Raw genomic sequence first — 23938 nt, forward strand, 5'->3', positions numbered from 1 at the left:
TGGATTATCGGATAGCTAGAAATTATTATTTTATTACAAAATATGTCAATCCAAACCAAGGTCACAGGTAACAACTGTTACAGCAAAAGTTAAACTAAAATGACTTACAGGTCCCGCTGGTAGTTATGTTTCAATAACAATATTGTGACAGTGGAACAAACTTTCCCCAAGGCAACATCTCTTCCACTCATAAATGTCAAATCAAGCTCACATGCAACAGCCCCAGCTTCCCCATAAATTAAAGGATAGTGTCCACCTGTCTGTAGCTGGTGATGGATATACTATCAGATAGAATCCATGGACTGGCACTGCCGTGACCTTACTTACATTTGACAGTCAAGTGCGTAGCATGAGGATTAAACAGAGATGCTTTATACGCTGGTGAAAAAGTCAGAACTGACACTATGGCAATGGGTTTTCTGGTTGTTTTTTGTTTTGTTTTGTTTTTCGTGTTTATGATAGTGGTCCCCATTATTAACTTTGTTAAATTTGATGGCATATAACAAAAAAAAAAACCAACTCAGGTCAGGAATGGAGATTGTGGCTTCAGGAAGACAGACACATAATTAAAGAGGAGAAATAAGTTTATCTGGTAACATTCCTTAAGATAGAGATCTAGCAGGTTTGGTATCAAATTCTAATGGAGAAATAATTCACCACCATAATCAGCAAACTAACTACCATTCTTTGTTATCTGCTGGTGTGCATTCATAATTCTCACTTTAAAGCAAAGATTTTTATTTTTCTGGTGCCCTCCAGTGGCAGCATGATAAAGTGTTCTGAGGTTAAATGGAGATAACTTTTAGACAGAAAATGTCACCCTGATGTGATTTATCTTGTGTCATGTAAACACCAGTGACGTTTTAGCAAATAATTATTTGGAAAGAAAAGGGGAAAATATCAGAGCAGATTATTTGCAATTCATCCCGATTTTAAACTCCCCACCCAAAAATGAGAGTTGAGCCAAAGCACAAACGAGCAGATTTTAAGATCAGAATGCTCTACTAGCAAGCAAACAAACAAAAAACAACGGACTATGAGACCATTTGAAAAACAAAATTAGCATCAAAACCATATACCAGTCAAACCATTAGGAAAAGTGGCTTCAGAATTAGCCATCAGAAATCTTAAAAGTGATAGCTAAAATTACATAACTGTAGGAAGAAGATATCAAATTAACAGGAAATTTATATTACAATCAATTCTTTGATAACAGGTTCCAAATAGTTATCCCACCAACTTCAGTAAGACAATAATTCTACCAAAAAAATAAACAACAGGATTCCAAGTCCTCCTACAGCTACACACACAAAGCATTAACAGCTTTTGGATCCCCGGGCCAACGAAATAGGTAGTTAATGTGGAATCTGAATACCCAGGGAAAGATGGCGGATTGGACACATTTATTTAGCGATGCTCCTTCCTGAAACCCCAAAAACATGGCAGTAGAAGATTTCTTCTTCTTTTTTTCTTTTAAAAGGCAAAACTCCACAAGGACAATGGAATTGGGAGAAAAAACAACGGCAACAAAATTTTAGAAGCCGGAAAGTACATGGATGAGTGCTTACTAGCTGGGAAAACCCAAGAAAGCAGCCTGATTCACATGGCACTGTAACGCTCTCCAAAGACCAGGAACTGGTAGCACCAGGTAGCTGTGGATGCAGGGGAGATGGCTAAGAACAAGAGAATTGGTCAAAATCCCAAATTAAGAAGCAGTTAGGACCGCCCCCCTCCATCCTCCACCCCATACGCTCCCTCTTCCACTCCATACAGCCAGGTGTGCACCCTCATCCCACCCCATTGTAAGACTGAAGCCTTATACTCTAGGCTAAATAAAACAAAGGCGTCTGGACTACAGGCCACCACGCATAGCGAGGGGGGTGGTATTATCGTAACACGTTAGCAGTACAGGAAACTGGTGATCTGAATGGTACTGACAAGTTGAAGACCACAGAACAACAGTGAAAATTATGATGATTTTCTGGAAAGAAATCCGACACACAAGGGTCACATCAACCTTTGATGACTGTGTCAAAACATCATATTACTGCAGCATGCTTCATTCTGCTTTTATAAGAAAAAGGCAAATGACTAAAAGAAAAGCTGATGCTTTAAAAAAAAAAAGAAAGTACTACTTAAAAACACTCAGGTACATTCAGCTCTGCAGGTCCTATATCATCTACATTAATAATTAGCTGAGGATTTACTGCAGTGAAGAACAGAATAGTAGGCAAAGCCAGAGACCCTTCACACTCTCCGTCTGAAAGCGTGTCTTACTTTATCTCTTCAGGCCATCAAGAGCAAATGTCTGGAGGATCCCTGTGAATACTCCCAAGGTGACCCCTGTAGCCAGATCAGAAGAAACATGAACACATTCATACAAAAGACTTGGAGACTTGTTGATTTAAAAGAAATCCTGTTATGGGGATTAACTGCTCAAAGTAAAGAGTTAAATACCTCTGAAACTGTCTTATATCTCATGTAACTAAAAGTATTTATCCATATGTAGGTCATTAAAGCTTCAGTAATTTCTCTTTTTCAGTCTCGTTTCTATATAGGATTATAAAGAAGATACAGATCACATACTTATTTTCCCCAGAAACCAACATAAGAACATGCCCATACACATTAATACAGACAAAATTGTACCTTGAACACCTTCTAGGAGTAAATCAACTCCCTTCCTATAAAAATCAGAGGCAGCTTCATAGTCTTCTTCTTCTTCCTTTTTTAAAGCCAGCTTTATTAATTCTCCTGCTTTCTCCAAATAATCTCTCTTGCCAAGTTTGTGTTTTAAACTGCCAGGAAAGAGGCTACGGCTTTCCCGTTCTTCTTCTGTTTTGTTCTGTTCACTGTCGGAAGCTGCAGCCCCTAGTGCTGAAGAATCTGAAGAAAGGCTGAGGCCGAAAGTTCTAACGGGAGAATTTGGATTGGAAGCCATTCCATCATCTAACTCAGCAAGAGAATCCACATCAACAGTGAGAGACACCAGATCGCTGTCACTGGAGAAGTCTAGAAACAGGACCACAACAGTAAACACGTATTAAATTGAGAATCAGCCAGAAGAACAGCAATCGTGCTGGCTATTCATTTTCTCCTACTACGCAAGTCAGTGAGGAAGGCTGGAATGCACCGAAGGGAGTCAAGGTCTACCATCGGACTCAGCTTAGTTCATTCGTTTCTGCACGGTCTCTCTGTACCTCTGGAATACAATCTCCTTGCCTCAATTATCAAACTAAAACTGAAGACATGTCTTCATCGGGCCTTGATTTCCAAAAAAGCCTGTACCACAAGATTTTGTGAACTGTTTATAGAAAGCTCTTGCTATACATACAGCTGCTGTAAACAACAGTGTTACGATAAAAGAAAAAGAGTAAGAACTTGGGAATCAGACAAAAAAGTGCCTGAATCCCAGTTCTTAAGACTTCCCGTGTGACCAACAGCAAGTCCCTTAATAATATTATCTGTTATGCAGGGCTTACGTAAGGGATAGTGTTAATGCATAGAGGGCATAATAGACTATCAAATTGTAACTATTCTAACAATGCCTACACAATACATACAGATGTGTTTTCGGATAACCATCCATACTTCAAAAAGGTATGCTGTTTAGTTTTTTTTAAAGGACTGGATTTTTAGAAATTTTCATTGTTTTCTGTCTCTTCCACAAGCTTTTAGAGAGAACTGGGGTCTGTATTTGTACCTTAGCTTTCTAACAAAAACGATTACTCCACCAGCCAGCCACTCCTAGGAAACTCTATGAGACAGTTCTACTTCGTCCTATAGGGTCGCTGAGTCAGAACTGACTCGATGGCAGTGGGTTTGTTTTTTTTTTTTAATTGAAACTTAAGCAGTGAAAATTACTTCTCCCATTTCATGTAATGATTTCATAATAAATGAGCATGATCTACAGCAATGGTTATCAAACGTTTTGGTCTCAGGACCCCCCTCTATACTTTTAAAAATGATCGAGGACCCCAAAGAGCTTTTGCTTCTGTGGCTTCTATCACTATTTAGCATCTTAGAAAATAAAACTGAGAACTTTTTAAAATATTAATTTTAAAATAAAATTTTAAAGCCCATTACATGTTAACATAATTTTTTGAAAAATAACTGTATTTTGAAAAACAAATTAGTGAGAAAAGTGGCCTTATTTTACCTTTTTTACAAATCTCATTAGTGTTTGGCTTAATAGACGGCGAGATTCGCACGTCTGCTTCTGTACTCAACACTCCATCTGTTGCCATTTGTTGTTTTGCTTAAAGAATGTGAAGAAACTGTCACACAGTTCATGTAATTGAAAAAGGGATGAGAATTTTAGGCTTTTCAGACAATTCTGGGCATTGTTCTTTGATACAACACCAAAACTCAACAAGTGGTAGTTCCTTAAAGCTTAGTTGCAATATGGAATATAAAATCCCATCAATAAAATTTTCATATTCTGTTACATTAAAATTCACTGGTTTGTCTTGTACTTTGAATAGATCTTTTAACAACACATGAGTTTGTAACATCATCCACTGATAATTTTGAAAATATTGGTTTCCTGAGTTATGCAGATCTTCCAGATGTTGACACACTATACCATATCCCCCCCAAAAAACATTTGTTACTATCATTCCCATCTCATCAGAAAATTACATTAAATATCAGGAAACTGCAAGCTTAGAGTGGCAGATACGAGTTTTCCAAAATCCTAATTTTAGGCTGAAAGTTCAGATTTATCATTAGCAACAAATACTGACAGCTATTTTCCCTGAAACGTCAGCTCACTTAATTCACTTCCGAGGAAATATTAGCCAAATACCCAAGTGTGAGTAACACTAGTTTGTCAGTTGTTCTTTCCAGCAAAAATGGTGTTCCGTGAAAAAAGCAGCCAGATTCAGCTCACAGTTCAAACAATTGTACAAGTGCTTTTCCTTAAGACAACCACAGTAACTCCGTGTACAGAAGTGATTTATATTTCCTTTCTATTTCCTCACACAAAATATTAAAAAGTTGTGTCTCCAGGGTTGAGATTTAATAAAGGCTTCATTAAGGACATTCCTAAATGAAATGGCGTTGGATTCACTGCAAACATACACAGTGGTTACTGGTACAGTTTGGTGACACACTCTTGATTCATGCTTAGACATAACGGTTTCACCCACCTTTGCTTTCTACATCAGTGCAAACATCAACACAGCAAAAAGGGCAAGTAATGCCCTAACGTTATCAATAAAATAGTTTTTGCCTTGCAGACCTCCTGAAAAGATCTCAGGGATACCCAGGCATCTGAAGATCACACTTGGAGGCCACTGATCAGTCTCATTAAATAAGATTGAAAATAGGGATAGGGTTGTGTGGAAAATAGTTTGGGAACAACTATGAGGTCTGGATCACTGCTGAATACTGACTGTCAAGTTTGTCAGAAAAGAAAATATATTAAGTAGAAAATTATTTCCTCAGAATCATATACCAAGTAAAAAACAAAGGTGAATTAGATTATACATTTCTAGAACAGGGGTCTGCAAACTTTTTTCTATAAATGGACAGACAGTAAATATTTAGACTTTACAGACCACACAATCTCTATCACTACTGCTCAACTCTGCTGCTGTAGTACAAAAGAAGCCACAGACGATACATGAATGAATGAGTATGCCTGTGTTCCAATAAAACTTTATTTATGGACATTGAAGTTTGAATCTCCTAAAATTTTCAAATGTCACAAAATATTGTTTTTCTTTTGATTTTTTTTTAACCATTTAAAAACGTAATAACGATTCTTAGCTCACAGGCCATACAAAAAGAGGTGGATGACCAGGTTTGGCCCACAGGCCATAGTTTGCTAACCCCTATTATAGACTCAAATTGTTCACATCATATCATATCAAGTAAAATACGGTGGAGTAAAAGCATTTTTTACTAAAGGACAAATATTGTATAAGACCACTATTATAAGAACTCAACAAAAGGTTTAAACATAGAAGAAAACATTTTTTGGTGGTTACGAGGGTGGGGAGGGAGGGAGACGGGTATTCACTAACTAGATAGTAGACAAGGATTATCTTAGGTGAAGGGAAGGACAACACACACTACAGGGAAAGTCAGCACAACTGTACTAAACCAAAGCTAAGAAGTTTCCTGAATACAACCAAACACTTCAAGGGACAGAGTAGCAGGGGTAGGGGTCTGGGGACCATGGTTTCAGGGAACATCTAGGTCAACTGGAATGACAAAGTTTATTAAGAAAATGTTTTGCATCCCACTTTGGTGAGTGGCATCTAGGGTCTTCAAAGCTAGCCAGTGGCCATCTAAGATGCATCAACTTGTCCCACCTCACCTGGAGCAAAGGAGAATGAAGAAGACCAAAGACACAAGGAAAGTATTAGCCCAAGAGACAGAAAGGGCCTCATAAACCAGAGACCACATCAGTGTGAGACGAGAAGAACTAGATGGTGCCCGGCTACTACCAATGACCGCCCTGACAGGGAACACAACAGAGAGTCCCTGACGGAGCAGGAGAAAAGTGGGGCGCAGAACTCAAATTCTAGTAAAAAGATCAGACTTAATGGTTTGATTGAGACTGGCGGGACCCTGGAAGACACGGCCCCCGGACTCTCTGTTAGCCCAAAACTAAAACCATTCCTGAGGCCAACTCTTCAGACAAAGATCAGACTGGACTATGGGACATAAACTGATACTCATAAGGAGTGTGCTTCTTAGCTGAAGTAGATACATGAGACTAAACGGGCAGCTCCTGTCCGGAGGCGAGATGAGAAGGCAGAGAGGGTCAGGAGCCAAGTGAATGGACACAGGAAATCCGGGGTGGAAAGGAGGAGCGTGCTGTCACAGTATAGGGAGAGCAACTAGGGTCACAGAACAATGTATGTATAGATTTCTGTATGAGAGACTAACTTGAATTGTAAAGTTTCACTTAAAGCACAACAATAAAAACTTTTTTTAAAAAAAACATTCTTTACTAACAGCTAAGTTCAAATTTCAAATCAGCTGTCGACACTCGTTTGGCGCCCTCTCAACGTGTCCTCATGTTCAGTTTCGTGTTTTTGTTTTATTTTGTTTCTTTTCCTAATCCTTAAAATCCCCAGAACGAACTAATTTTGTCTCCAAAAGCAGCAAGATTTCATTAAATCCACAGTCTCAGACGAGATTTCTAGACCTAATGGAAATCTTTTCAATTCTCTGACCTTTCAATCACGTGGCCAATACTTCACAATCAAAATCTTGTACATCAGTCTACAGAGTCACTTTTCCGCTGCTCTGAGAAGTGTACCAACTTTACATGAGATTTTAAAAACACCTATTAAAAAATCTTTTATGTATCTCAATGCAAATTTATTTCCACAAATGGTGCCTTTATGTAATCTGGTCCACTGAGACTAGTAAACAAATTAGACAAGTTGAAACAAAATCTCTGGTTTACACAGGGAATCACAAGAGGAAGGAAGGGCTGTGTTACAGGTCTTTCGTCTGCTCTCTGGTGTCCTGTAACCTTCCCGCCATCTATCACGCTGTACTGGCCCATGGGTTTCCTTTCTAACAAGAACTGCACAAAGTGACAGCTACGTGTACTCAGGTTTTCGCCCTCTGACCACAAAATCTAGTGACAGTCACACTTCCTCTCACCTCCCAACCTTGCTTCGTTAGCAAAGGGGATCGTAATTAAAGGAAATTAGATCAGAAAAGTAAGACCACTGAAACACCTAGAGAGAAAGATAGTAAAACAACTAAATAAATATTCTACATAAACTCTTCCTTTTCAAATTCTACCTAATTTCTAAGTGAAGAATCTTTAAAAGTAAACAAATAAAAACTAGCAGGTTAGGGAAAGGACTTTTTTTTTTTAAAGCCAAACTGGAAGAAGCAAAGGGAAACAAAAAGACTTTTTTTCTTGTATCAGCATATATCTGACAGGCAGTCTCAGCTGGAGAAAATAAAACGGCTTCACATTTTTAGAGGGCAATTTGGCAATGCATATCAAAAATCCAAAAAATGTTTATATCTTTGACCCAGAATTTCAGCAATTTACACCAAAAACAATCAGAGATGTGCAAAAAGGTCTATATATAAGAATGTCTACCACAAAAATGATTAGTAAAAAAATTGAAAACACCATAAATTCCTAATAATAGATTATAATACATCCCTATGAGAAAATATTATATAGCTATTAAAAATTAAGTTATGAAAGAACGTTTAATGATAAAGTATTCATGATACATTAAGTAAAAACGCAAACTGCAAAACGATGTGTGTACTCGTTCTAATTAAAAGACACAAACACACTCATACACACAGAGGAATAAAAAGGCTAGAAAGCTACGTTAAATACTGACAGTGATTTTCTCTGAACCATAGGGATACAGGGGACTCCTGTTCTATCCTTTTTTCATGCATGAAAGCTGCTAAGTCTTGGTACCTGAAGGCTATCAAAGGAGAAGCAGCAAGGGCTAAAACTTGGAATTTGTTTGAAAATAAAGGTATGTTATACAGACCCACGAAAAAAAAAACCCACTGCCACCAAGTCTATGCCAACTCACAGCGACCCTGTGGGACAGCGCAGAACTGCCCCATAGGGTTTCCAAGGCTATAAATCTTTACAGAAGCAGATTGCCACATCCTTCTCCCACAGAGCAGCTGGTGGGTTTGAACCGCCAACCTTTCAGTTAGCAGCTAAGTGCTTTAACTGCTGTACCACAGACACTATTTTTGAAATATAAGCCTGTATGAAATCATCCAGCAGCCAGTGCCAACAAGTTCTAACTTGACAGTACTTAGAAATGAATGTGAAGACAGATCTTTTCAAAGCAATCCAACCACTGACAGCTCTTCCTTGCTGTCTTCGTCATCTAATGGTGCTTAATAGAAATACCACAAGCGGATGGCTTTAACAAAGAGAAATTTATTTTCTCACAGCCTGCTAGGCTAGAAGTCCAAATGCAGGGCATCAGCTCCAGGGGAAGGCTTTCTCTGCCTGTAGGTCTTCTCATCAATCTTCCCCTGGACTAGGAGTTTGTCCGCGCAGGGACCCCAGGTCTGAAGGACACACTCTGCTCCTGGCACTGCTTTCTTGGTGGTATAAGGTCCCCCATTCTCTGCTTGCTTCCCTTTCCTTTTGTCTCTTGTAAGATTAAAAGGTGGTGCAGGCCACGCCCTAGGGAAACTCCCTTTACACTGGATCAGAGAAGTGACCTTAATAAGGGTGTTATACAATCCCACCCTAATCCTCTTTAACATAAAATTACAATCACAAAATGGAGGACAACCACACAATACTGGGAATCATGGCCTAACCAAGTTGACACATATTTTGGGGGGACACAATTCAATCCAGGACACTTGCCTATCTTTAATTCTCCTCTTAAGTTGCACCCTACCATACCTATAAACCCTAACCCTACCTTATCTCCCCCACCACACTCTGCAACTGTGCATCAGCCAGCACTCTCTGACGTCTTTCCCTTCCATATTTAAGCAATTCCTAAATTCCCTTCTTTTCAATGAAGTCTTCCCCAACCAGCTCATAGAAATGAAGAAAACATTTCAAAACTCCCCTTCACACCACACAGGGAGTCTCACATAAATATTTTCACACATGTAAATGCCTAGTTTAATAATTGTATATCCTAACTACATCTGCTTAATACAGTACTTGTTCAATCCTAGAAATCAAGATCCAGCCATTCAACTGCTTTTGTACGAAGCTGTTTGCAAATATCACATGAAGTGGAGACTGTTGATGTGTACCATGGAGTTGACCCCGACTCCTAGCGACCCTACAAGACAAAGTAGAACTGCCCAATACGGTTTCCTAGGCTGTAATCTTTATGGAAGCAGACTTGCCATGTCTTTCTCCCATGGAGCAGCTGGTGGGTTCACACCGCTGACCTTTCGGTTAGCAGATGAGCACTTTAACCACTGCACAACCAGGACTCCTTGAAGCAAAGACTAAAACTCTTAAATCCATAAAGTTGACCAGTGAGATACAGAGAACTGCAAGCAAGTAAGAGGTCCTCGGTTAGGACAGACAAGTAGGAAATACTGTGTATGAGGCAGAGGTAATGACAGATACTTGATAAAATATAGAGCCCGTTTGTCAAAAATCAAACCAACCTGAAGTCAACCCATGCTTACAGGGGCCCTCGGGGTCATCAGGAGTAATAGGTGCATTTTTCACCCACGCTCATCAAGTCAAAAGTCTTAGGCCTTTTTTGTAAGTGATGTGGGGGAAGGGGGTTTAAAGGTTCTAGGAAAGCGTTCCACCTCCAGGCTCATATCACAGAGATTCAAGTCTCAGGGCTACTTTAGGGCCCCAGGTGACTCGTTAAAAAGCAGCTACAGACCAGAGGGGTTTGTTTCGCATCCCAGTTCACCTGCCAACCCTCGCCTTCTGTGCTTTTAACTGATCGAGGCAGGCAGTGTAGTGAAAGCTGTCTAGGACACCATCTCTGCAAGATGGGTACTAGAGGAAAAGCTGAGTCGACAGAAGAAATCTTCACAAACTATCAGAAGTCTGTACTTGAAGACCAGCTGTAAAAAGATCAGTGTCCTTTAGAACAGCAGGTGGTCTGTCATGGTTGACTATATATAAAATACATGGCCTCATTATTATTACGGTCTGTTGGCGAAGAACACTGAATATACCATGGACTGCCAGAAGAACGAACAAGTCTGCCTTAGAAAAAGTACAGCCAGAATGCTCCTTAGAAGCAAGGACGGCGAGACTACATCTCACATACTTTGGACACGTTATCAGGAGGGACCAGTCCCTGGAGAAGGATATCATGCTTGGTAAAGTAGAGGGTCAGCGAAAAAGAGGAAGACCCTCAACAAGATGGGTTGACACAGTGACTGCAATAATGGGCTCAAGCACAACAATGATTGTGAGGATAGGGTAGGACGGGGCAGTGTTTCACTGTGTTGCACCCAGGGTCACTATGAATCTGAACCGACTCGATAGCACCTAACAACAACAACAAAAACAACATTATTACCTGATAGCTTTCACTGAGTTCTAAGGTTCACATGTTGTCATCATCAACAAAAGTGAATTCATACTTTCCTAGTAGCAATGACTCATGCTTCAGGCAGAAAGTAAGATATCTGCCCAGCAGAACAAGGGTGGAAGACATGCATATCAATCTCCATTAAAAAATAAGCCCTTCAAAATATGACTTTAAGTGAATACCTCAATAAAAAATTGATGCTAGTTAAGCTCCTGCACTTCAATACCCACACGTCATTTAGTAACAGGTATTGCTACTAAACAAAAACCATTGCTTTGACATTTCATATTTGTCTAACGTCCTTGGGACATGTCTGTGCTTCACCCTTGAAAACTTATGAAAAGAGCATCAAAATATCTACTGTACATTTGGTGAAAAACAGAATGAGCTCAGAAAACAACACATTAATCACAATGACAAACCTTAATACAGTTATCTTACTGTGAGCAATAAAGATCTCTTATTAATTGGCTTCCTCGTTTACCTAATGAATGTTTTAACCCTCCCACTCTTCAGCACCAGCGCTGGGCTCCAGCAAAGCAAACCTGTCATGAGCACACGAGCAGCTCACACTGACCTTTCTCTATAAAATATGTACTCCCTCTGTCATGGTGTGAATTATGCCCCCCCAAAAATGTGTGTATCAGTTTGTCTGGGCCATGATTCCTGGTACTGTGTGATCTTCCTATAGGTTGTAAATCCTGCCTCTATGATGTTAATGAGGGAGGATGGACGGCAGTTGTGTTAGTAAGGCAGGACTGGATCTACAAGACTGGATTGTGTCCTGAGGCAATCTCTTGAGATATAAAAGAGAGAAGTGAGCAGTGAGACAGGGGGACCTCATACCATCAAGAAAGCAGTGCCGGGAGCAGAGCGCATCCTTTGGACCCGGGGCCCTGCGCAGAGAAGCTCCTAGTCCAGGGGAACACGGAAGAGAAGAAAGCCGACAGAGACAAAAAGCCTTCCTCTGGAGCTGATGCCCTGAATTTGGACTTTTAGCCTACTTTGACTGTGAGGAAATAAATTTCTCTTCAGTAAAACCATCCCCTTGTGGTGTTTCTGTTATAGCAGCACTAGATGACTAAGACACTCACTGCTTCCCCTCCATAAAATTAAATCTCTTCATTTCAAAATACAGTTCTATGATTACTGTGAAATACCTGGAGTGCCTTAGGCACATGGTTCAACTTCTCTTAAATTCTAATGTTTTAATTGCAAAATAAGGGATTTAAACTATATCATTCCTCACGTTCCTTCCACTCTAAAACCCTGATTCCCATGACTCGTCCTGAGTGTTGTGTTATTTGCCCCACCCAGCCCCTAAGCTCCTAACGTCCAGGATCACCCTCAACAGTCCTGGGGTTTTTAAGAATCAGTCTTTATCATTTGTTCCGAAGAATCAATATGAATTGTTTTCTGTGCATACATACATGCCCGTTAACACACTCTCATTCATGTTTACCTTGAGAGTCATAACCTATTCTTTTTTCCTATTTATTTTAAACTCCCCCACCAAAGCAAATTCAATTAATAAGGGACAGTGAATAAAAATAAAGCAGAGTAGATAAGCACTTAAAAGAAAAAAATAACTTTTTCAAGCTGAGTATGCAATACATTCTCTTAATACAGAAGGACCTAGAATAAGTCTAGTAACAAAGAGATTTAGAGTTCTCACGGTGCCATCTAGCGGACATTTACACTAAATTCCACCTTAAATTTAAATTACCGTACTTTATGCAAATAACGCGCACCTTCTGCATTTGTTGGTCAACTGCACCCTCTCCCTCCCGTGAGGTATTTTCTTAAGTGCACTATGCTAATCTTTTACAGCAATATGTAAAAAAATTGGCATATTAGCACTTATGAAAATACCTCGTGGTGGGGAGGGCACAGTTGGCAAACAAACTTAGAAGGCGTGCATTATTAGTGTAAAAATACGGTACTTCTAATTAGACTCTATATTTGTCATATTACACTGTACGGTGTGGTGCATACACTTTAAATTTGTCTTAAAATAGATTTAGGTTATTAAATGGCCAATCAACTGAAGAATATTCCTTTTTAAAATGATCTTGCCTGAACTATCAACTCTAAACCAACTAAATGAAAATGACACAAATAATAAAGAGAAAACAAACGGTAGTTTTAATAGAAAAGAATTTATTTTCAAACTTAAATAAACTATACCAAACCAAAAAACCAAACCCACTGCTGTCAAGTCAATTCCAACTCATAGTGACCCTCTAGGACAGAGTAGAACTGTCCCATAAGGTTTCCAAGGCTGCGATTTTTACAGAAACAGACTGCCACATCTTTCTCCCACGGAGCAGTTGGTGGGTTTGAACTGTCGACCTTTCTGATTAGCAGCCAAGCGCTTACCAGGGCTCCTTCAAATAACTATACACTCTCCGATTAGTCCACTAGTGTTCTAAATATAACAAACACCCTTAAGTCTAACACAGTTTAACTATAATCTTTGTGCTTATCTACATAAGGGAAAAAATTATTACCCTGCCATTAAATAAATATGTATGTCTTGGACTGAAAGTGATTTTAAAAGACCCCTGACTTAGCCCGGCAATAAGATGCTATCCTCAGTATGTTCATCTTCATTTACTCTAACATAACTAATTCAAGACAGCCTAATAGAACCCTTCTCATCTCCACAATTGTCAAAATCAGTCCTTGAGGACTGAGGAGTTCTTAACCTACCATTAACAAGCAAAAATGATATATATACATATTATGACAATAGTAAAAAATCTACTATCCAACTATTTTGCACATTATCAACATATATCTGGCAGTAACGAACACCAGGGTTAGTAACACTGGCTGTGATGGGTGAGGTTAGTTATGCGTCAGCTTAGTTGGGCCATGATTCTCAGTGGTTTGAATTTATGTAATGATATAATTTGGCAGTTATGTAAATTATGTACTTTGGTATTTATGCAATGATGTAATTTGGCAGTTGTGTAATGATGTAGTCATCCTCCATTTTGTGATCTGATGTGGTCATTCTCCATTTTTGCATAACACCAATTTTCGCATAACAACCTCGTCTTTGGAAACTAACCAGGTCGATAAGTGAGGAGTAGGCGTATACAGAAGAAAACGTTTGCCATTTCAACATTTTTACAGGTACAATTCAGGGACATTATTTTTATCATGTTGTGCCACCATCACCACGATCTGTTTCCAAATTTTTAAGACTACCGACTCTTAAGATCTGCTACATGTAAGACGCTGATCTCTCAATTTCTATTTGTGGTTACGATCACCCAGTTGCTTACTCTTACTTGCCACATGTACCTGGAAAACATCCCTCCCAAAACTGCAAAGGAAGCCAAATAATGTATTAGTAAGAGGAAATGACACAGGTTACCAGATGAGATACCAACATCAAAGGCTCCAATACTGAGGCCAGAATGGCAAGAAAGCACCCTGCAACTCTTTCAACAGACTGGCAGGTAAGGAGAGACACATCAGGAAGCTCAATTTCTACGTAGCATTTTTGGTCATGCTTCCACAAATGTCACAGTAACTTCATAGCTAAGTTTAATTCAACAAAAAATGGAAATTAAGATGTTAACAACCAATTAGATCTTCTTTCATCTTTGGTCTCTAGTAAGTGTCATGTAACATCATGTTCAAATGTTCAGACTGGAGGAATATACAGTTTAATTTCTTTGAACAAAAAAGATAAACTGTAACCAGTATTTCATTTTAAAATTATAAAACAATATTAACTTTTTGTCTAAAAACTTACTGAGCCATTTCATAGTTTTCAGTTCCATATTTAATAAAATATATTTACCAGTTAGTCACTGAATTATTGGTTTTATGAAATCTTAAAGGAGTTTCTTCTATTCCACTGTACTATAAAATAATTTTAAAAACACAAAACAGAAACCTAGCTTTTTATGTTTTCCTCAGAAGATTTTCACGGTGAATTACGACCTGTTGATTGCATTTTTAAGGTTACCAGTTGCCATTGAGTTGATTCCATAGCAACCCCATGTGTTGCAGAGTAGAACTGTGCTCCATGGGGTTTTCATGGCTGTGATCTTTTGGAAGCAGATCACCAGGCCTTTCTTCCAAGGCATGTCTGGGTGGGTTGGCACTGCAGTCAAGTGCTTAACCGTTCGCACCACCAGGAGCCCATTTTAAGGTACTAACAAACATAATGATCGTTTAGGCTCTCCATCTGTTCTCTGAGAAGTGATACACTCACCGTGTAATTCCCTCTGTGACTGAAGGACCTTGAAACATAAGACTGTATATTAAGATCTGCCCCTCTGGCTCATTCAACTGGCAAACTAAATCATGAGTATAAAAAAAATGACAACTCACCTTCTAAACACCATTTAAAATACTGCACTCAGAGGAGTTGTTATGGAGCCAATCCCCTCTTCACATTCTAAGTCCAAACCACAGCTTGCCACCAGGATCCCTTTACAGCCCTCCCCTGCGCTGCGGACCTGCGGCCTGGGCTGGCTGCCGGCTCTCCTTTGCTACTAGATGCCCCCCGCTCTGGTTGTCCCTGGGGTTTGCAGACCGTTAGGTGTGAAAGTAAATCCCCCACTTGCTCACGACACCAGACAATCTCATGATATTTAAAAGCCATTTTCCCTTCTCATATAACAATGAATTTGCAAGCTGTCTGACACTTTTGATCTAGCTGTACTTGTCCACTAGATGTCTTTCAGCAGGATTAATTAGCCAGGCAAAAAGGCTTTGAAAGGGAGGAAAAACATAAGCATTAACAGCATTTCCAGGTCCATGTTTTTTCATGCTTCGCAGATCACGGTGTGTTTTCAAGACAGTAACATATGAAAACTGAACTGTGCATTGACAGGATATGACGCTAGTATTACATTTAGATGTCATAACTCTTTTTCTGTGTTTTTAATAGAAACAGCCCCAATTTCTATCAGCCTTAGAAAAGCACATTCCTAAAAGATAGATTCTTCCAAGCAAAACCTACCTTTCTGAAATGTCCAAATAAACTCTGAGCAACTGCATTAGGTAAGGTAACCCATACAGCCCGGTTTGTTCACGGCAGTCTTGATGGAATTGTCTTGGTGTAATTACTAATAACATCCTCTTTAATTCTCAAAAGTGTCCCAATTTGGACAATAAATTATATGCTCACCTTAGCTTTAGGCTGTATCTCCTTTAACATTAATGCAGCCACCTTTTTACCCTGAACACAATCAAGTCATTCCTAATGATAATGCCCCTTCCTCACCTCTCGTCAATCACAGCAAAGGACAAAAGACCTCTGTGCAGCTCCCACCACAGCCATCCCTTCTCTCACCCTGGCTGACTCTCAGCTACTAATAAAGGCTTATTCTGGATATCACAAGAATATAAACCAAAAACCAAACCCACTGCCTCCGAGTCCATTTCAACTCATAGCAGCCCTATAGAGCGGAGTACAACTGCCCCATAGGGTTTCCAAGGCTGTGATCTTTACAGAAGCAGACTGCCTCATCTTTCTCCCACGGAGTGGCTGGGGGTTCAAACCCCCCGATTCTTTCAGTTAGCAGCCGAGTCTCTCTACCACTGGGCCACCAGGGCACCTTCTCTGCTACACATTAGACGTCACAACATCTGTGCATTCTGCAGGAAAACGGCATTCCTCTCTCAGGCACAGGGAATCTCTAAGGCAGCCACAAGATCAGGTTATCCCACAAAAGTCATCTTCCAAGGAAACTAGCTCTAGAAATAGAATCATATTAGGACCCCACGCAGAGGCTATGTTTTCCAATGTCTAGCAAGAATCTCAGATCAAAACAAGTCAAGCAGAAGAAATTTTTCCCAAAAAACATGCCAGAACACAAAGTAAAATTACTGTCAACAATGATTTTCTATGATCCTGCATGAATCAGGATAGTCGAGCGTTGGGAGCTCAGTGGAGACTCTGAGCGTGCGCTGCCCATGCTTTGTACAGGGCACTAAAGGACGGTGCTTGTCCACGGAGCCACCGTGAGAAACAGTAAGAGACTAATGAGCCAGTTTTAAGGGGGTCAGCCCACATAATGGAAAAAAACTCGTTGCTCCTATCAAATCAAGATGGGAATTGACTTGAACAGATGTACGTCGGTGCACATACCCTCATAAACACACCACTGTGAGGAGGTTATGGTGACCTCCCATTTCACAGTCACCAAGAAGCCTCTCCAGCCATAAACTGTTCCTCATGGAGAAGACCAGGCAATATTATCTCGTCTTTTAGTTTATCTTTATATAAGCTCAACTTAAGCCATCTCAAACAAATCTATTTCTTTTCAAAGATTGCCACTCATCTCTCTCCCTAAATCTTTTTTTTAATTCCATAGTCTTCCCTGATAATTACTAATCTTTCTCAGAAAGAAACCAGCTGAGTAAATCCAAAGGTCAAAATGTACCATATTTTTACCCAAATAGCGCGTGCCTTCTACATTTGTTTGCCCACCGCCACCTCCACCCACAAGGTATTTTCATAAGTGTCTCTATACCAATTTTTTCTTTACATGTTACTGTAAAAAAAAGTTAGTATGGCGCACTTATGAAAATACCTCGTGGGGGGAGGGAACGGTTAGCAAAAAAACGTAGAAGGTGCAAATTATTTGCATAAAAATACGGTGTGTATTTTAAATCTTCATAGAAATTCAAATATAGCTAAAAAAATCATGTATGGCTTAATAGAAGAATAAAATAAAAGAATAAGCATTCTAGAATTAAAGTAATTAAAATTATAAAAATTACCTTTTTTTGACTCTTTATTAAAATATGTATCAAAACACTAAAACTGCCTTGGGTTTATTCTTTCTGGGTAAATGACTAAACTTTTAAAGCCAATCCTGAAATTGTCTAAAAGCCAGAACAGCATGCTGTGAAATGAACTTCAGCAAAGCATCCTTGTACAAGGCAATACAAATTCTGAATATTTCATCAGATCTGAGAAACCACTACTTATACGATGAATCATTATTTTATATACCACTGAGAGCAGGGGGAAACTGCCAACTAAATACATGATATTATCAACTGCAAATTGTAAAAATGGTGACGTGGGGACATCTGACCTCCTCTAACTTCACAAGGGGGGAGAATCACCATCAGCATCAACAGCCCAAGGCTGATTCCTATGAGGCAGAGGTCAGACATACCTCCTCTCTCCAACATTTTTACCAATTCTGACACCAACCGTCCTTCCCCAAGCACTCTCTACTTCTCTACTGGGTTCAGTAATTCATTGCAGTGACCACACAGAACTCACAGACCATACTCACAGTTATGGGGTTTATTAGAGAAGTAACAGGTTACAATTCAGGACAAGGAACAACTCAGGATACAGTTCTTCAGTCAGGACAGCTTCTTGGCCATGCTCAGAGGCAGGCCTCTCCCTGGCCCTCAGCCTCTTGGTCCTTGGGCCTCTTGAGCTGACCCAGCCTCTGCCCTGCTAGTGCACATGTTACAAAGCTCTTAAGCTCTGCCAATAAGTGGCCATAGGCACCCACTCTACCAGGAAGTCTCCTGCGCAAAGGCACTCAGCTCTCTCACTCTCTATGGGTCAGCACACTCACTGTAACCATCTTGTTCTGTGGGCCGGGAAGCCCAATGCACCATCTTGTTCCAGTATCCAGGTTCTGCTGCCACCACTTCTTGCCATCTTGCACTATCTCCAGTGTTACAGCTCTGTCTCTGTCTCCTGCGTCTAGGAGGTTCTCAGCGCAGGGACCCTGGGTCCGAAGGATGTGCTCCACTATCATCTCTTCTTCTTGGTGATAGTCAGGTCCCCCTTCTGCTCAGGGGTTGGCTCTCTTTTAAGCCTAACAGGATGGCAAAACTGACCAATCCCCTTGTTAGGGTTCCATACACCTTATTTGGGTAGTCCCACCCAATCATTTTGTGTGAGTTACAAGACTAAGATGAGAAAGGTCACATAAAAGCAATCCATCGCACCACAAAGATGCACCCCAGCATCAGTGATATTAAAATGTTTTTAAAAAGTATCTTAGAATCAGGGAAATACTCTCAAACTCCTATATCCATCTACTTTTTTGTAGTGTAAATATGATTTATAGTCTTCTGCAATGAAAACCATTAAAATGGAAAAATTACAATTTCTTACCTTCTGTACTACATGTAGCAAAGCTATCAGGGTGGGAATCCGAATAGGCTTCTGCAGGACCAATCAATTCAGAACAATCATTAATTATTCCACCCTAAAAGATCAGAGTAATTGTGTTTCAATGTCATAAACATAAAAAAACACTAATAAATGAGTAATATTTACCTAAACTATGTATAAGGACTACAGAAAGATACATTAAACAAGATGACAATTCCTCTTTCAAAATTAATAGGAATATTATCATGTTTATAAGATATGGATTTTATTACAAAAACAAAAAACTGATTCCAACTCATGGCAACTTCATGTGTTACAGAGTAGAACTGCTCCATAGGGTCATCTTGGCTATAATCTTTACAGAAGCAGATTGCCAGGCCTTTCTTCTGTAGGGCCACTGGGTGAGTTCAAACAACCTTTAGGTTAGTAGCTGAGAGCAACCGTGTGTGCGACCCAGAGACCTTGTGGCTTTTATAAAAGTATATTATTTAAAATCTATCAAAAATACTTATAAAGAAAAAACAGAAGAAGAAAAACCAAGTCTTAAGCAGGAGGAAAAAAACTGCACGCTAAAGAATACTGTTCGGTATCCTTAGTGACTGGTCATTTTAATTAGTGATATCTGGTGGAATCCTTCAGGAAGTCATTTAATTTTATCAGATTATAAACTACAACATATCACACAGCACCTCCCCTGGGATCTGGTCATCTTAGAGGCCATTTGACTTTGAGAACTACTTATATACAATGCAGGAAGAACTAAATAAATTTAAAATATTTTAAGTAAAGAAACATATTTTTAAAGACATAGAATATAATTGTAAAATTATTTTCTGCTTATGACTATCATTTTAATTCTATATTTAGGTCTGCAAATACAGGTCTCAAAAATATTTTATCTCATTCTATACACAAGTAGAGAGCATTAACATCAGGCAAATAGGGCTTCTGTGATTTTGCAATGTGGATTATGAACAGAGTGCTCCAATCACAGATGTAAGAGATTACAATTCTTAAATGATTATAGCTAATTAAAATAATAACTCTTCTGCTCCATCCTTCCTTCTACCTTCCAACAACAGTACTAAGTCCCTAAACACTACTACCAGGATACCAAAACCCAAGAGAAATTTAAAAAAAGAAAAAAAACAGTTACCATCAAGTCGAGTCCATTGAGTCGAACCACACCCCATGTGTGTCAGAAAACAATTGTGCTCCATAGGATTTTTAATGGCTGATTTTTTTTTGAAATAGATCACCAGGCCTTTCTTTCAAGGTGCCTCTGGGTGGACTCAAACCTCCAACCTTTCAGTTAGCAGCCAAGTTCATTAACTGTTTACACCACCCAGAGACTCTACCTACCTCAACACAAAGAACTTAATGACTATCTTTACCTAATCAGAAGTCTCCCTGTCAGTTTATCTTTCAGCAAGAGAAATTTGAAATGATCCTTCTCAAATTACCAAATTTCACTTCTCTGAGTGTATATGACCTGAAATTTTAAAAACAGTTATTCTCTTTAGGATCAAGAATTTGTATCACTTTATTCTTTATATCTGAATTTTTCTCCAGGAAGGAGAGTACCTATTCTAGACCAAGCCATCCTTAAATAACATTGAAACCAACTCCTAAGAAAATTTTCAAGTATTCCAGGGAATTAACAGAAGAATTTGCTTTTACTTACAATCTCACTTAATAGATAGTTCCTTTCTACTACAGCTACTCTGCACTTATCGACTATCTCGTTATCTGATATTTCGCATTCATGACAATAGTAAAAAATCTACTACCCAACTATTTTCTGCATTAATGATGAACACATGGCAATAACGAATGCCAAGGTGTGAGGCTGGAAGTGATGGTTAAGGTTGTGTGTCAACTTGGCTGGACCATGATTCTCAGTGGCCTGGGAGTTATGTAATGACATAATTTGTCAGTTATGTAATATGTAATTTGACAGTTATGTAATGATATAGTCATCCTTCATTTTGTGATCTGATATGGTCATCTTCCATTTTCACATAATGCCAATTTCTGCTTAACAACCTGGTCTTTGGAACCTAACTATGTTGATAAGTGAGGAGTGGGTGTATGAACTACTCATCAACCATTAGGAGGTGTGTGAGCTTAAATTACCTACCCATAAAATGGAAATAGCGTCTATAACTAAAGGCACTGTTAGGAGCAAGATTTCATACATGTAAAGTGTTCAGAACAATGTAAGCACTCAGCAAATGTTTACTTATTATTACTATTAGCTGTGTAATATAAGATCCACTTACAAGATAAAATGAAAACAAAGCACTAAAGAATACAACAAAATGTTTTAGCCCTGGTCATTTGGGTGGGTGGCACTGGTGGAGTAGAGGATCTGTGGAGTGGTAGCTGAAGATTCCCCACCTGACTAGACTCTGGACAGCACCCCTTTCTCACATTTGGTCAGGCTGGGTCCTGATCACTGGCTATACTCTGCGGGGAGTGCCCCAGTGCCCATACCAGAGATGAGGAAACACGCTTCCCTCTTCCCCCAATCCCTGCCTCCTGGTGACTAGTGATGAGCCCCCTGTCACCCCCTCACTCGGTGATCCACAGCGTGCAAGCTGACACATCATGGGACCTGTGACCAGTGGCTTGCGCTCACCCCAACACATCCCCCTGCAGCCACGCCTGCCAGTGATCCACAGCACATGCTCACGTGCTGACAGATCTGCAACTGGAGGCTCATGTTCACTTGTTCCGACCACCCTGCACCACCCTGCTCAACTGACAACCAGTGATGAAAGTTCCCATGCCACCCACCTGGTGACTGGTGACCTGTGCACCCTTACCCTGATCACTCACAACTGACGTGCACACACAGCACCCAGCCCAGCTACCAGCAAGAACACTCACTGCACCCACATCCAAGTGACTGGCCAGACAGACACATCACCTCACCAGCAACATCAGTCACATCCTGACAGGCACCAGCTACACCTCTGCCAAACAATGAGCAAGAGATCCTAGTGCCCTCATCTAACATCCACACAGCTGCAACAGCACATATTCCACACCCAAACAGTTCCTGCAGGCCATCTGCACTTGCACTGAAACCCCTTGATACCTCACCACCTACTGAGATGCCAGTTCATGCACGCACTGCAGGCCCACCCATCCATTTGGGTAGCACTCCTGCAGAGTGGATATGGAGATGTCCTGCCCTGACCTCAGAGAATGTGCTAACTGCTAGCACCAAACTTAATGCCTCAGAGACAGCAGACAATAACAAATCATATGAGGAAACAGAAAAGGATGGCTCAAACTGCTGAGCAAAATAAAGGGCCAGAAAACCTTCCTGAGGAAGAAATGGTAATAGAATTACCTGAAAAAGAATTCAAAAGACATATATAGGATGGTCAAAGAAATCAAGGAAAACACAAGCAAAACTGCAGAAGATTCAAGAAAACAATACAAGAACAAAATGAGAAAATAAACAGATAACTAGAAACCATGCAAAAACAGCAACTAGAAATCCAGAAGATTAACGATAAAATATCAGAAATAGATAATTCAATGGAAGGACACAGACATAGAATTGAATAAATGGAAGAAATAATCAGCAAAATAGATGATAAGTCCCTTGATACTAATTTGAGGAACAAACAGAAAAAAGCCTAAGAGTTATGTGGGACACTATCAAGAGGAATAATTTATGCATAATTGGAATTCCAGAACAGGAGGAGAAAAAAAAGAGCACAGAGAGAATTGTTGAAGATTTATTGGCAGAAAACTTCCCTGATTACCATGAAAGACAAGAAAGTTTCCATCCAAGAAGCTCAAAATTTCCCTAGTATTATGAAAGATGAGAAGGTTTACATTCAAGAAGCTCAACAAATCTTATACAGGATAGACCCCAAAAGAAAGTCACCAAGACTTATAATAATCAAACTTCTCAAAACCAAAGACAAAAAAAGAATTCTGAGAGAAGTCCATGAAGAATATCACCTACAAAGGGGAACCAGTAAAACTTAAGTTCTGATTTCTCAGCAGAAACCATGCAGGCAAGAAGGCAATGCAATAACATATATAAAACCCTGAAAGAAAAGAATTGTCAATCAAGAATCATATATCCAGTAAAACCGTCTTTCAAATATGATGGCAAAACTAGGATGTTCCCAGCTAAACAGAAATTAAGGGAATTTATAAAAAGCAGACCAGCCTTATAAGAAATATTAAAGGGAGTCCTTTGGACACAGAACCAACGACATCAGACAACAACCAGAGATGAAGACACATGGCAGCATCACCCAGATACCAATCCAGATACAGAATTCTCAAAAGCAAAATAAAGCTGCAAAATTGAAAACAGGGAACCAGAAATGTCAACCTGTAAACAATGACAACGTCAAACCACAAAGGGGAAATGACTGGTGTTGTTACACAACTTGCATATGGAGAGAAAGTCAAGGCAATATCAAGATACAACAGACTGTTTAAAACTTAGGAAGAGAAAGGCAAATTTCAGAGAAACCACAAACAAAATTAATAAATCTACTCACGAAAATAAAAAAGAAGAAAATCAAGAAGACTCAGCAAACACAAAATTAACAATAAAGGAGACTAAAAGAAAATCCATAAAGAAAAAGAACTCAGCACAGAGAATTAAGCAGAACAAAGAAACTGTTAACACCACAATAGAAAGCACAACAAAATAGAAGTAGTAAACTCATAACTATCAATAATCATACCAAACGTAAATGGTTTAAATGTACCAGTCAAGAGACAGAGAATGGCAGAATGGATTTAAAAAAAAAAAAAAAAAACCATG

At 39.5% G+C, this 23938-nt stretch overlaps 1 protein-coding gene across 8 annotated transcripts in view; it reads right to left on the reverse strand.

Moving 5' to 3' along the window:
* Positions 1-23938, reverse strand: part of RPS6KC1 (ribosomal protein S6 kinase C1) — a 221099-nt gene that overhangs the window by 127609 nt on the left and 69552 nt on the right. For 6 of the 8 annotated variants that reach the window (XM_023741713.1, XM_023741714.1, XM_023741712.1 and 3 more), the window contains 2 exons: positions 19132-19225; positions 2650-3012 (listed from right to left, as the gene is read on the reverse strand). In XM_023741713.1, the coding sequence (XP_023597481.1) occupies positions 2650-3012; positions 19132-19225 (457 nt within the window). The remainder of the gene's footprint in view (positions 1-2649; positions 3013-19131; positions 19226-23938) is intronic. The other 2 variants (XM_023741715.1, XM_023741716.1) reach the window with 1 other exon arrangement.

Source organism: Trichechus manatus, unplaced genomic scaffold, assembly GCF_000243295.1.
Source record: "Trichechus manatus latirostris isolate Lorelei unplaced genomic scaffold, TriManLat1.0 scaffold00187, whole genome shotgun sequence".
NCBI lineage: Eukaryota > Metazoa > Chordata > Mammalia > Sirenia > Trichechidae > Trichechus > Trichechus manatus.